The 17,412-nt window shown below is 49.3% G+C and overlaps 1 protein-coding gene across 7 annotated transcripts; it reads left to right on the forward strand.

Annotated features, from left to right (window-relative positions):
* The first annotated feature begins 15 nt into the window (after nucleotides 1–15).
* On the forward strand, nucleotides 16–16,972 carry CSTF1 (cleavage stimulation factor subunit 1). Of its 7 annotated transcripts, none has more exons than XM_075571599.1 (7): nucleotides 16–117; nucleotides 867–957; nucleotides 1,329–1,546; nucleotides 2,360–2,637; nucleotides 3,953–4,150; nucleotides 9,769–10,159; nucleotides 15,529–16,972. In XM_075571599.1, the coding sequence occupies exons 3-7, from the start codon at nucleotides 1,378–1,380 to the stop codon at nucleotides 15,786–15,788; spliced, it is 1,296 nt and encodes a 431-aa protein (XP_075427714.1). In that variant the 5' UTR covers nucleotides 16–117; nucleotides 867–957; nucleotides 1,329–1,377; the 3' UTR covers nucleotides 15,789–16,972. The 7 variants fall into 7 exon arrangements, with proteins under 7 accessions (XP_075427714.1, XP_075427713.1, XP_075427719.1 ...); XM_075571598.1 differs by having other exon boundaries at nucleotides 1,351–1,546; XM_075571602.1 differs by having other exon boundaries at nucleotides 85–176.
* Nucleotides 16,973–17,412: the final 440 nt, after the last annotated feature.

Raw genomic sequence — 17,412 nt, forward strand, 5'->3', positions numbered from 1 at the left:
CGGGCCGATGGAGGTGGGGAAACTAGCGCGTGGGGGGGCGGGCCGACGCGTGACGCGTATGCCGCTCGTCAGTCGCGGGTTAGTGACGTCAGTGTGAGAACCAACGCGGGGGAAAAGGTGAGTGAGGAACCCGTAGGGTCCGCCATACTCGGCATCGCTCTATCCCTGCGTGGCAGGTACACACGGACATGAAGCCCCCCCGCTGTACTTCAGTGAGGGGAGGAGTGGGAGGCAGAGAGCACAGGCCTGCAGGTCAGGGCGATGTATTCTGTTACTGGGATCAGTGATCTGCTGCGGTCTGGGGCGCACTGCGGTGCTCTGGGAGAAGGAGAGGAGGGATATGATAGAAACTTTCACGTGTATACACAAAGTACAAGAGGGAAGCATGTTTGAGAGAGAAGAGCTAGCACAAGAGGACATACAGTAAGGGAATTCAAACATGGTGGGGTTAGACATGAGGCTAAAGCCTAAATATTATCGAAAGCCCAGAATTTATCAGGGTCTGAGGTTTCACAGCAAGGAGGAACTGGGCGACTAAGTGGGCCGAGTGGTTATATTATGCGGCCAAATTCTACAAGCTAAAAAAAAACGTACGCTTGGAGGCCCCGCACTCTTCCCCCACAACATTTAAATAAAATGCAAGGGGACCACGCGAGGCCTCTGTAACGGGTAACGGCGGGTTCTAGCGATGCCATGACAGTGCAGCGTCAAATGGCAACGTGACGTCAAATGACGCAGACGATGCCGGAGGGAAGGAGAGCAGGCAGGGGGACGCAAACAAAAAAGTGTGGGCCCCCCTGCTACAGACAATGATACACCTGATGAAGAGAAAATGTAAACTTACTCGGCATTTATTGTCATTGCAGTGGCGATATCCTGCTAAGTGAAGGACCTTCATCTTGTGGTCTCATCTCATTAAGGTGGCTGTTCACTGGGAAATAGAAGTATTATTTTTCTGTAAGTATCACTATTCCGCACCAGTATAAATGTTTTACGGATGGATTTTTTTTTTATCCCATATAGTGCTTGAGTAGGTTTCATATACGTTTTTTTTCCAGCAGCACAACGTTTAAACAGAACTCTTCATATGTTCGCATATTCATTTGCAAGCATTGTTGCCAAAGTAATCCTCTGATAGTGTTATTAGTGTAGTAACCAGCTTATTTGTTCGATGATTGTGTCATTGTATGATTTTTCTAATTTAAAGGGAAGTTACTTTAACTTTTTTTTAATAAAGAATATAATCATAACGTGTCTGATCATGTATAAAAAGATTAAAATCGCAATGTTGTGTACTGACCCCTTTAACACACAACTTTTTTTCATAGCTCTATACATATTGTTTCCCAGACTGCAGGCAGTCGACCAGCGCTAACAATGTACAGATATAAGATAACCCTGAAGGATCGCAATCAGCTGTACAAACTGATAATCAGCCAATTACTCTACGATGGATACGTCAGCCTCGCCAACGGTCTCATCAGTGAGATAAAGCCACAGTCTGTGTGCGCCCCCTCAGAGCAGTTACTGCACCTCATCAAAGTGGGTAAGAATCGGGGCTGGGAACTGGAGGGAGCCCAGTGGTCGATCATCTGCTGGTAATGCAAGGGCAGAAAGGCAGAGTCTGCTGCTCCATGGTTACACTTTGCAGCACTCCATCAGAAATAGAGGCAGACTCAGGGGGTCAGTCTAAATTTCAGGTCTTGTGATGTGCCTGTGAATGACAAGACTATTAAGACAGTTCTCCCTCCAATAGAGCGGTTCTGAGAGCGTTTGCAGGTAGTGTTAGGATTTGTAGAAAAGACGTGGTTTCAGGTTTAAGAGATACTTTGGCCAAAGAATTTGATTACGAGAAGGAAAACAGATAAGTATTCAACTATATCATGTGTTATATTGGATGTAGCATTTTGGCCGTTTTGTCTTTTGTTGTAATTCTATATCTGCGGGAGAAGTCGTTCTGGTCTTTTCTAACCGTAAATCCATATTTTCAGCTGAAAAATGGCAGAGCGTCAGCGTCAGCAGATATAGAATAAGTTAATAATAATTGTTTAGTCTTTATTGTTAATCATTTAATTGTTAAATGCATTGCAGGCCCTGATGGATGTGATGGGACTAAAAATGTCATCTTAAATTACTGGAAAGTGTGTACATGTGGGCTTGGTTTTTGTTCAAATTACATATAGAGTTTAACGAAGTTATTATAATATGTAAATACGTTCAGACAACATGAGATTTCAAGTGAGAAATAGTATCTATTCATGTTTTCCTTTGGGGTTTAATGTAGCAACTGGCACTTCTGGCTGACGAGCTTGCTCAATAGGGCTGTATTTGTTTAATAATGTTGTTTTGTTGTGTAAAGGCATGGAAAATGATGACAGTGCGGTGCAGTACGCCATCGGTCGTTCTGATACCGTGGCTCCAGGCACGGGCATCGACCTGGAGTTTGATGCGGATGTGCAAACCATGTCCCCTGAAGCCTCAGAATACGAGACCTGTTACGTGACATCACATAAAGGACCCTGCCGCGTGGCAACTTACAGCAGAGATGGGCAGCTGATAGCCACCGGCTCTGCGGATGCCTCCATAAAGATCCTTGATACGGAGCGGATGTTGGCCAAAAGTGCGATGCCAATTGAGGTAAAGATCTGGCAAAGGCATCATTGTTGTGAGCTAGTGGCTGTTTTGCAGAGATTTGTTCTATTTTTGTGCCAGTTGCTGTAGAAGTCCCTTTCTAGGCTTTGAAACCTTTCGGTGATCCGCCATATCGACCACCAAATCCGTTGTACAGGGTGTTCTGGTGCATAAGCTATCGAGACTGCAGAAGTTTCTTCATCGGGTGGTAGTTGCTGTGACTGGCTCTATTAAACTCCAAGACGCTTGCTAGTGATGGGTAAACGCATTTGTCGTCCTTCAAGAGTTGTCAGCTGCGCCTGTTTTGGACTCTTGTAGCTTCTGTTTAACGTTTAGTGGCTTTGTACGAAGCATCACAAATGAGATTTTTGGAGTGAAATTGATGCACGGAAATCGCCACTGAGGTTTGTGTGTCTGCTATTCTGACCAGTAAAGGTGACATTGCTAATTTACCAGTCTTGTATTTATGTCGCAGTCTGTGTGACAGACATATTCATTTGTCATACAAATGGAAAATAATTTTTTTAAATATGTTTTAGTATTTCATTTTGGTTTTATATCCAGGCATTTGCTTTGCTACCTAGTAGTATCATTACCCTACTGTAATATTACTCTTCAAGTATTTGTCGATTTGTGCTGCAGATCACGCATTGCCAGTATATGTATCTATCAAGTACTGTATGTATATCGTTCATTTATGTACATAGCGCTCCCCAGCAGTAATACACGGGACAGACTATTATAACACACAGTGTGAGTACGTGCATCAGACATGAAAGTAACATTAGGAAAAGGAGTCCTTGCCCGGGAGAGCTTACAATCTAAATGGGGAGAACTTGCAGAGACAGTAGGAAGGTGTTCTGTTAAGTGCGTTTGCAAGGGGTCGTGGTCAGGACATATGAGATGTATAATATCAGCCAGCGGAGCTACCCTTATGCTTGGTTAAGGAGTTGGGTTGTAAGAAAGCTCCTAAAAGGTGGAGAGAGAGGGTGCTAGTCGGATATTGAGTGGAAGGGTATTCCAGAGGTGCGGGGCAGTCGGTGAGAGAGGTTTTAGGCGGGAGAGGGCTTTAGATACAAAGTAGACAGTAGACATTCTTGAGTAGAACGCAAAAGTCGGGCAGGTGTATAGTGACAAATTAGGCCGAGATGTAGGGAGGAGCAGAGAAATGTATAGTGTGATGTAAGGAGCAGCAGAGAAATGTATAGTGAGAAATTAGAGCGGCGATGTAAGGAGGGGCAGCAGAGTGTATATCCTTAAAGGGAGGAAGAGGAGAATTTTGTAAGTGTCTTGTGTGAAAGCCTCTTCTCCCCCTCGTTAGGTCATGATGAATGAGACGGCACAGCAGAACATGGAGAACCACCCCGTGATACGCACCCTGTACGATCACGTTGATGAGGTCACTTGTCTGGCTTTTCACCCATCGGAACAGATTCTGGCATCCGGCTCTAAAGACTTCACCATGAAATTATTTGACTATTCCAAACCCTCCGCCAAAAGGGCTTTCAAGTACATCCAGGTTAGAGGCGTTTTGTTTCCTGTCGTGTATCGTGACTCAACCTTTTTTTAATTGTGAGTATTTCACAGAGGAATAGAGTGAAAGAGTAAAGATGATAAATCGCACACTATATGCATAATAATTAGCCATTTTTCAGTTCTGCTGTATAGTTCCCATTCACATACTGACAGCTGATTGACAAAACTATTGTGATGCATGTTGCAATTATTACATTTAGCATTTGAAAGCGACATGATAAATATGATTTATTTATATATATATATATATATATAAATAAATCATATGTGTAGAGGTATCAGTACCGTGTTAGCCGAGCTTCAATAATCAAAAAATAAATAGATGATACCGTTCTGTGGCTAACGAAATGCTTTTATTTGTGCGAGCTTTCGAGATACACTGATCTCTTCTTCCGGCGATGTTACAATGAATGAAGCAAGGATAACTTAAAAACAGTGTCTCTTGGAATGTTATCTGTGCTTGACCTTCCCCCGTGTGGATGTGTTTTATGGCTAGAGGTGTCAAAGGGTAACTGAAAGCAAGTGAAGAAAGTGTGTATGTGTATCAGTGTGAATAAAAATGAATGGAGAGCCCACAGTATAAACAGTGCTCCCTTGTGTAGAGCACTCCTTGTGTAGAGCACTCCCCCCTCCTGTCCACTGCCCCCCCCTCCTGTCCACTGCCCCCCCCCTCCTGTCCACTGCCCCCCCCTCCTGTCCACTGCCCCCCCCCCTCCTGTCCACTGCCCCCCCCTCCTGTCTACTGCCCCCCCCTCCTGTCCACTGCCCCCCCCTCCTGTCCACTGCCCCCCCCCTCCTGTCCACTGCCCCCCCTCCTGTCCACTGCCCCCCTCTCCTGTCCACTGCCCCCCCCTCCTGTCCACTGCCCCCCCCTCCTGTCCACTGCCCCCCCTCCTGTCCACTGCCCCCCCCCTCCTGTCCACTCCCCCCCCCCTCCTGTCCACTGCCCCCCCCCTCCTGTCCACTGCCCCCCCCCTCCTGTCCACTGCCCCCCCCCTCCTGTCCACTGCCCCCCCCCTCCTGTCCACTGCCCCCCCTCTCCTGTCCACTGCCCCCCCCCTCCTGTCCACTGCCCCCCCCCTCCTGTCCACTGCCCCTCCCTCCTGTCCACTGCCCCTCCCTCCTGTCCACTGCCCCTCCCTCCTGTCCACTGCCCCCCCTCCTGTCCACTGCCCCCCCTCCTGTCCACTGCCCCCCCCCCTCCTGTCCACTGCCCCCCCCCCTCCTGTCCACTGCCCCCCCCCCCCTCCTGTCCACTGCCCCCCCCTCCTGTCCACTGCCCCCCCCTCCTGTCCACTGCCCCCCCCCCTCCTGTCCACTGCCCCCCCCCCCTCCTGTCCACTGCCTCCCCCCTCCTGTCCACTGCCCCCCCCCCTCCTGTCCACTGCCCCCCCCTCCTGTCCACTGCCCCCCCCTCCTGTCCACTGCCCCCCCTTCCCACCGCCTCCCCCCCCTTCCCACCGCCTACCCCCCCCCCCCTTCCCACCGCCTACCCCCCCCCCCTTCCCACCGCCTCCCTTCCCACCGCCTCCCCGCCCCCCTTCCCACCGCCTCCCCTTCCCACCGCCTCCCCGCCCCCCCTTCCCACCCCCTCCCCTCCCCCCCTTCCCACCCCCTCCCCTCCCCCCCTTCCCACCCCCTCCCCTCCCCCCTTCCCACCTCCTCCCCCCTTCCCCCCCCCATTCCCCCCCACTCCCCCCCCTTCCCACCGCCTCCCCCCCTTCCCACCGCCTCCCCCCCTTCCCACCGCCTCCCCCCCTTCCACCGCCTCCCCCCCCTTCCCACCGCCTCCCCCCCTTCCACCGCCTCCCCCCCCTTCCCACCGCCTCCCCCCCCTTCCCACCTCCTCCCCCTTCCCACCACCTCCCCCTTCCCACCTCCTCCCCCCTTCCCACCACCTCCCCCCCTCCGCTCCCCTCCACCACCCCCCCTCCGCTCCCCTCCACCACCACCCCGCTCCCCTCCGCCCCTTTCCCCTCCCCTCCCACACTTCCACCCCTTCCCCCCTCCTCTAACCCTTCCCCCCCCCCTCCTCTAACCCTTCCCCCCCCCCTCCTCTAACCCTTCCCCCCCCTCCTCTAACCCTTCCCCCCCCTCCTCTAACCCTTCCCCCCCCTCCTCTAACCCTTCCCCCCCTCCTCTAACCCTTCCCCCCCTCCTCTAACCCTTCCCCCCCCTCCTCTAACCCTTCCCCCCACCTCCTCTAACCCTTCCCCCCCCCCTCCTCTAACCCTTCCCCCCCCTCCTCTAACCCTTCCCCCCCTCCTCTAACCCTTCCCCCCCTCCTCTAACCCTTCCCCCCCTCCTCTAACCCTTCCCCCCCTCCTCTAACCCTCCCCCCCCCTCCTCTAACCCTTCCCCCCCCCTCCTCTAACCCTTCCCCCCCCTCCTCTAACCCTTCCCCCCCTCCTCTAACCCTTCCCCCCCTCCTCTAACCCTTCCCCCCCTCCACTAACCCTTCCCCCCCCCTCCTCTAACCCTTCCCCCCCTCCTCTAACCCTCCCCCCCCTCCTCTAACCCTCCCCCCCCTCCTCTAACCCTTCCCCCCCCTCCTCTAACCCTTCCCCCCCTCCTCTAACCCTTCCCCCCTCCCTCCTCTAACCCTTCCCCCCTCCCTCCTCTAACCCTTCCCCCCCCCCTCCTCTAACCCTTGCCCCCCTCCTCTAACCCTTGCCCCCCTCCTCTAACCCTTGCCCCCCTCCTCCACCCCTTGCCCCCCTCACACCCTAGCAGGACACCCACTCGCAGACAGCACTCACAACCCACGCGCCCCCCCCCGCCTCACACCCTAGCAGGACCCACACTCACAGACAGCACTCACAACCCACGCGCCACCCGCCGCCTCACACCCTAGCAGGACCCCCACTCGCAGACAGCACTCACAACCCACGCACCACCCGCCGCCTCACACCCTAGCAGGACCCACACTCACAGACAGCACTCACAACCCACGCGCCACCCGCCGCCTCACACCCTAGCAGGACCCCCACTCACAGACAGCACTCACAACCCACGCGCCCCCCGCCGCCTCACACCCTAGCAGGACCCACACTCACAGACAGCACTCACAACCCACGCGCCACCCGCCGCCTCACACCCTAGCAGGACCCCCACTCACAGACAGCACTCACAACCCACGCGCCACCCGCCACCTCACACCCTAGCAGGACCCCCACTCACAGACAGCACTCACAACCCACGCGCCACCCGCCGCCTCACACCCTAGCAGGACCCCCACTCACAGACAGCACTCACAACCCACGCGCCACCTGCCGCCTCACACCCTAGCAGGACCCCCACTCACAGACAGCACTCACAACCCACGCGCCACCCGCCGCCTCACACCCTAGCAGGACCCCCACTCACAGACAGCACTCACAACCCACGCGCCACCCGCCGCCTCACACCCTAGCAGGACACACGCCTCACATTTTTACATCACTTATGGCACCAAAATATACATTGTACTGTGGTGTGGTTACAATAAACCATTTTTATACAACATCGTATTACATTTTCTTCCATCTTTCTTTTCAATATTATTATCCAACCTTTACAACAAACAGTCACCTATTGTTCCACAATTTATAAATAATACTACCTATTACGCATTTACATCCCGGGCAACGCCGGGTCTCTCAGCTAGTATATATATATATATCGAACATTGCAAGTGGTCTCCGGAGCTGAACCCCAATAATTTCAGCTCCTGGGGCCCCCTGCTTCTGGAGATACCTCCATAGGGGTGCCATTCGCTGCTCCGGCTGGGTAGCCGGGTTCACATTATGGCAGCTTTTCAAAGCTCCCGCACCTAGCGGTCCAATCGGAGGCCGTGATGTCATCAGCTGCAGCTTCCTATTGGCCCGCAGGACCGGAACATTTAAACTCCGCAGATCCCGGCACCCCCTCCGGCGGTAAGGATCTCTGGAAGCAGGGGGTCCACGGAGCTGAAATTAATGTGGTTCAGCTGTGTATATCCCCCTGCTTCAAACCCATGTTGAAAAATGAAAGCAAAAAAAAGGCCGCTTGGATCGCTCCTTCTAAAGCAGCCGCCCTCACTGTTCATTTATTTATTTTCTTTCATTTTTACATGGGAGGGAAGCATTTCTGAGGATTTCTCCCTCCTGGTCTACTACATCTTGTACTGAAGCACAACCTTTATACACGAGGCAGCTCTCATGGAAGAGTGGGGAATTTGTGCCTTCTGTAGTAAGCTTTTACAAAGGTGCATTAACTGCATTAAATTTGGCTTCGGGAAAGGTAGCTGCAATACCGGCGCAGTGCCACACAAAATGGTAAGAATCTCCCGTGTTAGGACAGCCAATAGGAGGCCGCCGTGTTGTACGTGCTATCAGGCTGCATGATGAGGGGGATTTAAATATGCGCAAATAATGGTGCTACCTTTCCTGGTATGTATCTATGGGCGGGGGGAGGGGTGTCCCTGGAGCTGTATTTAATGCACCTTTGTAAAAGCTTATTGCGGAAGTCACAGATCCCCCACTCTTCCATGAGAGCTGCCTCGTGTATAAAAGTTGTGCTTCACTACAAGATGTACTTTTCTTTCCCCTGATTAATCAGACTCGTTATGGGTTAACACGTGTGTGCTCAACTCTAATCCTCAAGCTGCCCCTCAACAGGACAGGTTTTCAGGATATCCCTGCTTCAGCGCAGGTGGTCTCTGAGTCATCTGTGCTGAAGCTGGGGTATCCTGAAAACCTGACCTGTTGAGGGGGGAGGGGGAGGGACATGAGAACTGGAGTTGAGCACCACTGGGTTAACGTGTCAGATTAAGAGGTATCTCCCATTGACTTAAATAAGAAGGGACGCCCATTCTGGTCGAAAACCTTTGAGCAATCTGCAGGTTAAACTCTTAATGAACGTGGCCTCAGTACTATTATGTTAACTCTTGTATCACTGGAAGCTTCAGTGATCCGTGTCTTTGCGAGCGCCACTGGCCTGAAAAGCGGCAATCCAAGGTGCTCCTCGTTGTTATACTTCTGCGCCTGGTAAGCGCCTCTTTTCCCGGGTTTATGAAATCTTAGCCATGGCCGGCAAGTCAATCACCAACAGCAAAGTCATTGGAGACTCCATGGGGAGCAGTCTATGACATTTGGTTGCGGTCGTTTTGCCACGACCAAATCTCTGCCGGCAGTTAGCCGCTACTTACCTCGCTGCCACGACCTCTCACCGCCAAGGTAAGCCCCTAACCTTACCCCTTACTGCAAAAAAACCCTAATCTTAACCACTAATTCTAACACTACTCCCTACCCTAAAAACCTTAGCCCCCTTGCTCCCAAACCGCTAAATTAACTTACCTTGGCAAAGTGGGCAGCGACGGAGGGTCCCACTGCAGCCGAACGCCAGCGGAGACTTGGTCGTGGCGGGATGAGCGCCACCAAACGTCCCATTCCGATTGGGAGCGCGTCATTCCGTGGACACGTGGGTTGCTCTGCCTGTGCCTATACTTGGTGCCCCACAAAACAATCACCAGGATGGGGCAGCTCTCCCCTACTTTTGTGTTTGTTTGACAAGTGCAGTAGATGTTGGATTTCTGCCTTTTTTGGGTTACTAGCTCACCTGTTTTATCCGTATCTCAAACAGGAAGCCGAAATGCTGCGGTCCATCTCGTTCCATCCTTCGGGAGACTTCGTTATCGTCGGCACCCAGCACCCGACGCTGCGGCTCTACGACATCAACACCTTCCAGTGCTTCGTGTCCTGCAATCCCCAGGACCAGCACACCGACGCCATCTGCTGCGTGAACTACAACCCCAACGCCAACACGTACGTCAGCTGCGGCAAGGACGGCAGCATCAAGCTGTGGGACGGCGTCTCGAACCGCTGCATCACCACGTACGAGAAGGCGCACGACGGCGCCGAGGTCTGCTCCGCCATCTTCTCCAAAAACTCCAAGTACATCCTGTCTAGCGGGAAGGACTCCGTGGCTCGACTGTGGGAGATTTCAACTGGGCGGATGTTGGTTAAATACACAGGTATTTTAAGAATGTGTTTATTTTAATCCATTCCAGAAGAAGTTGGCGTGGGCACAGTATCGCACACACCACACACACATATTTCACATGTAAAATGTTATTAGATCTTAATATAAATTCTAATAATAGATGAAGATAACCTGATCTAACAAATGACACAAAAACATGATATTTTGACTTTTACTTATTTGGTCTATCCCTGTATACCTTTCCTTTTTAAAGGTGCATGATCCCATTATTTATTGTTCTTGGAAAACAATAGACACAAACATTAGCAATTGTTTTTACTTTGTTTTCAGGCAGTTTCTATCAGAAAAAAAAAATTGGTTGTCATCTACCCAGCCATTATTTTTATAATTGTATGTATTTCTTTATATAGCGCCCACAGCTGTACTCGGCGCTTTACACAATAGACCATACAGTACAGGGAATTATAATACAATAAGTGCAACAAATAAGATCAGACAATAGGAAAGGAAATCTCTGCCCCGGAGAGCTTACAATCGAATTCCTCTATATTCCTTGTTTGTATTGTATTGTATGTCTTTATTTATATAGCGCCATTAATGTACATAGCGCTTCACAGTAGTAATACATGTGGTAATCGAATAAAAGATAATATAAATAACAGATCATGGGAATAAGTGCTTTAGACAAACATAACATTAAGGAATAGGAGTCCCTGCCCCGAGGAGCTTACAATCTAATTGGTAGGTAGGGAGAACGTACAGAGACAGGAGGAGGGGATTCTGGTAAGTGCGTCTGCAGGGGGCCAAGCTTTATGTATCGTGTTTGATCTTGGGATTTATTCTGTTTCTTTACCTCTGTAGGAGCCGTGCCGACTTATAATATTTAACTATATTTTCTCCCTTGCATTAAATGGAGTCGCTTCTCTCCTTGATGCGTAACTTGCATAGTGCTAATATAATACCTATATTTTTACATTGTAGAACAGCATATTAGCCATTATTCTCGGGTAGTTACCACACCTGACCAGAAGGGGGCAGCATTGTATGTGTGTAGTTTTACACTGTTTTAACCCCGGCTGTGCTGAAAAGCTGTGTAAGGCGTGTAATATAATGCGCACTGGTGCGGGTACGGCGTGGCGCGGGCCTTTTGTTTGCAGAGGGTAAGCGGTGACGGAGCGTGGCTACGTCGTCGCAGTGTTAGGCCGCGCTGTGGTTGGTTCATAGTGTCACGTGGCGAAAGCGCAAAAATACAATTTTGGGCTGGGGGGAGTTTCACAGAATCAGTACCGGATCAGCGTGCCATGGAGCACCCTCTGGGTTTCAAAGATATCTACCCTTTTATTTTCATGTAAGAATAGGAGCAGGTGACGGATCCTCCAGTGAAATCATATAAATAAAAGGGGGGGTATTGTGCAAGAAAGTGTGGTACAAAGCTTGTGTAAGTAATGGTGGGGATTATCCCACGCACGTTATCCAAATAAATCGGGCCATTTTAGGGGGGGAAACCCCTCCACCTAGACCAGGGTGCCAACGCCAGTCCCCACGGACTGCCAACAGGCCAGGTTTTCAGGATATCCTTCCTTCAGCATCACTGCCTCGTTTAGTGGCTCGGTCAGAATGACTGAGCCAGCTGTGCTGAAGTAGGGATGACCTGAAAACCTGGCCTGTTGGCGGCCCATGAGAACTGGAGTTGGGCACCCCTGAACTAGACGGTAACACGTCCTCCAGCAGTCGGGTGAAAAGACACAATTTGTTTATTTACAGATAAACACTTATTTGAAGTTCAAAACTGCATCCCACAGCCAGCCCCGTTCTTTAGCAGCACTTTCAACAAACAACGGTGGCTTAACGGTGCCTTCCGACAAGCCAAAGGGTCTGCTTTATGTTCAGGGGGGAGGAGATGATGCGCTACCCTCAGAAGGACCTTTTTTAATACCTTATCTCCTGGTACAGTATGGTGTTTGGATGCTAAAGAGGGCACACGATCCATTCCATGCCGCTTTATACTAGCAAATGTCAAGTAGTAGATGTATGAGAGGAGACCATAACCCCGGAGAAAACCAGAAATAAAACAGTGTAACGTCATCAAAACTGGAGCATTCGCCTGCCAAGTGCTATCCAACCTTAATATGGTGTTCAAAATTGTCATTGTATCCAAAAATGACTCGTATCCAACCTTTATACCATACATTTTTTTTGCACTATAGTCCCCATTATTTATATGATTTCACCTGAGGATATTTGCGCTCCGTTACCTGTTCCTACCCAAAAAAAACATTTGGAAAGTCTCTTGTTTTTTTTTTTTCGGAGCTGCACTATCGTGTATGGAATCACTTAGTGATTCGTGCTGGTTTTCTCGTTTTTTTTTAATGGTTTTATCTAGGGAGGGCGGTACAGAATGAAGGGGAAGAGAAAATACGGATACATCTATAGCAGTGTTTTTCAACAGGGGTTCCTAGGGGCCCTTGGGTTCCCTGCAATTTTCGGGTGATTTGAATAGTACCAAATACAGCAGAATGTACAATGCATCTGATCTCAGACGCGCTATTAGAGAGGGTTGGGGTTCCTTACAATGCATCTGATCTCAGGCGCGCTATTAGAGAGGGTTGGGGTTCCTTACAATGCATCTGATCTCAGACGTGCTATTAGAGAGGGTTGGGGTTCCTTACAATGCATCTGATCTCAGACGTGCTATTAGAGAGGGTTCCTAGGGGTCTCCTGGATTCAGAACCAACCTCCACCCCCCCTCCCCACCCCGTGTACAGCAGATTAAAACCTTTAAACTCTGGGTCTTGCATACGGACATTTTTTTGAGAGCTTAGTGCATTACTTATACACGGTTGACCTGTATATTTAATAGGCCAAATTAATTAATTACCAAACTCACAGGGGCACTTGTGTTATTCTTCAGATGTAATTCTTAGAAAAAAGGAAATGGAGAAGTATAAGCTAAAGGCTATTTTGTGTGGGATTAGGTTCTAATAACCCTAAAATTGGAAGGGTTGCATGGCATGGCATGGAGGTGCCGGCCTAACCCCCCCCCCCCCAAACCCTGAGAATGATTTTGTTGCACATATGACAACACTGTAACTCTGAAAATGATAGCTTAACCAACTTCAATCGTTAACGACCACCAACAGGACAGGTTTTAAGGAGATCCATGCTTCGATCAGTGGCTCAGTCAAAGACTGAGCCTCCTGTGCTGAAGCAGGGAAATCCTGAAAACCTGACCTGTTGGTGGCCCTTGAGGACTGGAGTTGGCCAGCGCAGGCAAAGGTCTTTTGTGTATGCTCACATATAAAGCTGCGTGCAGGAAGGGCGTTATGCCTGTTGGAATATGCAATTGGCCAACGTTTTGCACTGCAGCCATTAGTTTGAATCCTAATACTCCAGCAATATACCCACCAGCAACTAAAACCATGACCCCCTAAATTATAGGTTGCAGATCCCGGTGCGCAAAAGCTTTTAATCCCCTTCCTCTGTTATGCGTTGCAGCGCCCTTTTAGCATTCAAAGGGGTGATTAGGCATTAAAAAGGCCCCGGGGGCATTGATGGGCACACCTCCGTGTAAGGCAGGCATCTTTTTATAGGGACTTCAAGGGATGAATTAACATGACTGTATAGTGACAACAGAAACGAGAACCAGTATTCTGCTCTGTTATAGGGGTCAGCGGTATATTATTCATTGTTGTTTGACAGCGTATGCAGTGTTGTGTGTAGAAATATTACAGGCACAGTCCCTGCCCCGTAGAGCTTACAATCTGTTAGGTGCCTGCGGCACAGGGAGATAAAGTGACTTGCCCAAGGTCACAAGGAGCTGATTTGACCCAGGCTCCCCTGTCCTTGTTTCCAGTCCGCGCCTTGACTCCAGAGCCTCTCCTTCAGCCCATACTCAGTCTATTTATGGCTCTTACAAACACTGGACACGCGCTTCCGTTTCCCCCTAATTTCTTACGAAAAGCACCCATCTATTTTTAGGGCGGCTTTGGGTGTTTATTTAATTTATGCTACTTCCTTTTTTTTTTTTACATGTTCCCTGTATTCTCCAGGACATTATTACATGAACATGTATATCTTTAATGTCTTTTTGAGGTCTCGGGTTTCAGAGAAGCTTGTTCAACCTTTTAATCCGTTTGCTGCTCGAGGGGCCAGCCGCATTGTAAGCCCCATTGAGTATTACAAGGGTTAAAAATGTGAAGGAATACAATACAAAGGATATGGGGGAATCCCTTAAGTTTGGAGGAAAGGAGATTTCAGCAGCAACAAAGGAAAGGGTTCCTTACAGTAAGGGCAGTTGCAGTGTGGGATTCATTACCTGGAGACTGGGATGGCAGATACAATAGATATGTTTAAAAAAAAAAAGTTTGGAGGGGAATTATGTAGCAGTGGAATAAAGTGTGCCTGCCGTTAATGGCACTGTAGGGGTAAATGCCAAATGCTGTATTACACTGGAAAGAGTTGCCGCGGGCAAGCACCGCCTGTACCTGTAATTATCCCGGCAGGTTCTAACACTCAGAATTAGCCAGAATCATTTTCTCCAGCGGCCTTCACATTCTTCATACATTGTATTACATTTGCTCCTTCTTCTGGAATGACGCATTGGGACGTTGCTGGTGGTCTCTCTCGCTCTCCCCCTGCTGGATTATGCCCTCTGTTATCTGTGTTCACGTACAGTTTATTGTAGACGTACTCATCTCTATTTACTATAAGTGCACTGCCCTTTTTTTTTTTTTATCCATCATCTTGTTTGAATGCAGTAATCTGCTTCTTCCCAGTCAGAAGTTGTTTCGTATTCTTTTAAATCCACAAAACACCTTGCACTACATCGTTTTGTGTTTCCCTCTTGGGTTGAAGCAGGGGGTCTCCGCAGCTAGATCCCATTCATTTCAGCTCCGGGAACCCCCTGCTTCCAGAGATACATGGCTCCGTAGGGGGCGCCGGTAACCCTGCAGCTATGAACTGGCAGCGTTTAAATGTCCCGCGTCACACGGGCCAATAGGAAGCTGTGACGACATCCGGTGCGACTTCCTATTGGCCCATTACCAGGACCTTTAAACTCAGCAGAGATACCGGCACCCCCTACGGAGCTAAGTATCTCTGAAAGCAGGGGGTCCCCGGAGCTGATATTAATGAGGTTCAGCTGCGGGGACCCCCTGCTTCAATCCTAGAAGAAAAGATGTAATGCAAGGTGTTTTGCTTTTTAGCTTTTGTTATCTTCGATCGTCTTCTTCATCACATCCCAGTTAAATTACTTAACCGCACAGATTGCTGCATTGAATTGAATGATGAATATATCATGTTTTGTGGGATTATTGTTGTTCCATGTCATTGGGTTGAATAGATTTTAGTTTCTGTTGCTGAAAAGACCCCCCGCAGCTAAGCGCGATTGTTGTCCCGCAGGTGCCGGGCTGAGCGGGAGGCAGGTGCACAGAACACAGGCCGTCTTCAACCACACCGAGGATTACGTCTTGCTCCCCGATGAAAGGACCATAAGCCTTTGCTGCTGGGACTCCAGAACGGCCGAGCGCCGGAACCTGCTGTCGCTGGGACACAACAACATCGTGCGCTGCATCGTTCACTCGCCTACCAATCCCGGCTTCATGACCTGCAGCGATGACTTCAGAGCCAGGTTCTGGTACCGCCGCTCAACCACAGACTGAGCATCCAATGCGTTGGGGGGAAACCCAGGCATCAAACAGAAGCGTTCTGCATCATGCAGTTATAGTATGTATTATAGGAGATTTGTAAGAGCCTGCACGCCTAGTACGCGCTGTACTGGAAATGAAATAATGGCGGTGCACCAAATGTTGTCGGCGGTCCAATCCTGCGGTAGATCCCGTTTTGGAATAAATTCAAAAGTAGAAAGGCAGCAGCGGGCACGCATGTATTTGAAGCGAAACGTGTCTTTTAATGCGGTTTACATATTGTTCCTACGCGTTTCGGTCCCAGCTGGGACCAAAACGCATAGGAACAATATGTAAACCTCATTGAAGACACCCTTCTCTTGAAATACACGCGTGCCCGTTGCCGCCTTTCTACTTTGGCGTTCTAGAAGAACACGTGGCGGCAGCGTCCGTTGGCCGCGCAGCAGGTACCAGGTACAGAATGCCTCTCAAATTCCATTTTCAGTTGTATTATTCCCGGCTTGTTTGCTAATGAAAACAGTGGATCTCTTTGACATTGCTGCATTGAAAAAGATGGACGATAAAATGTGAGGCGTTGGGGTTCATGGCTGGTATTTGTTTATATCTGCAGAGCTTCGGGAGCTGGTCTGACCTAATGTCTTTCTCTGCATATACTCGGGTGTAACCGGCGATGGATTATACTGCAGTGGTTACCAACTCCCGGTCCTCAAGGACTGCTAACAATCCAGGTTTTAAGGCTATCCTCATTAGCCCAATCTATTTTCGATGAACCACCTGTGCTCAAGCAGGGGTATCCTTAAAACATGGACTGTAGATGGTCCTTGAGAGCTGGAGTTGAGAATCACTAGATTATAGTATCTCATCCATCACTATTATTCCTAGGTCTTTAATGACACGGCATAGAGAATTTGGAAACCGCTAACTGTCTGGATGTGCCGTTTCATTTTATTGTAAGCTCGAATAATACCTTGTCGGGTCTTTTTAATACTTGCGTACTCGGTGCTTACTGTTTTAAAGGGCAGAACCAGGGTTGTGTCCCTGCTTTGATCTGCAAGTGGTCATTCCTAATGTAAAATATATGGTTAGCTCTGTAGTTTTTGTTTACATTTCTCAGTTCCGGCATTTGTCATTTCATTTTTCTCTTGTGAATTCAGTCCAATCATAAATGTGAATTTATTAAAGAGGCTGTTTGTTTTTCACTCGGTGTAAGTCGTGTTTGTTACATGAATATTTCAATGGCCAGTCTGAAATCATCTGCTGTGATGAAGCCTTCTGTTTAAAGCAGCCTGTTGTGTTCTTGTCCCCTTAATTAGGATGCAAACATTCTGCTGTATCAGGAAATTGAGCATATAGTTACTGATTTCCCACTTCCTAATACTTGTTCTGTTAAGCATCAAAATACCTTCAAGAAGCAGAAATCACGCAAAAGAACTGTGCTCAACTAGACTAATCTATGGGCAATAGATAGCTGTATACCTGATGTTCTCCATCTGTGGGCACTAAGGTATGAGTCCAATGTCCTGCGTCCCCTTGACCAGGGCAAACCTTAAAGAAGCAGTTTCTGCACCCCACTTATTTTAACATGTATATGAATAGGGGGGGGTCTCGGGAGCCGAGACGCGGACCCTTTGCCTCCTGA

This window comes from Ascaphus truei, chromosome 15 (assembly GCF_040206685.1).
Source record: "Ascaphus truei isolate aAscTru1 chromosome 15, aAscTru1.hap1, whole genome shotgun sequence".
NCBI lineage: Eukaryota > Metazoa > Chordata > Amphibia > Anura > Ascaphidae > Ascaphus > Ascaphus truei.

Bases quoted from the DNA above. Each gene is read 5' to 3' on its own strand.
- CSTF1 (XM_075571599.1), top strand. From the start codon at position 1,378: ATGTACAGATATAAGATAACCCTGAAGGATCGCAATCAGCTGTACAAA. The intron at 1,547-2,359 runs GTAAGAATCGGG...TGTTGTGTAAAG, and splicing joins ACTGCACCTCATCAAAGTGG to GCATGGAAAATGATGACAGT. The intron at 2,638-3,952 runs GTAAAGATCTGG...CCCCCTCGTTAG, and splicing joins AAAGTGCGATGCCAATTGAG to GTCATGATGAATGAGACGGC.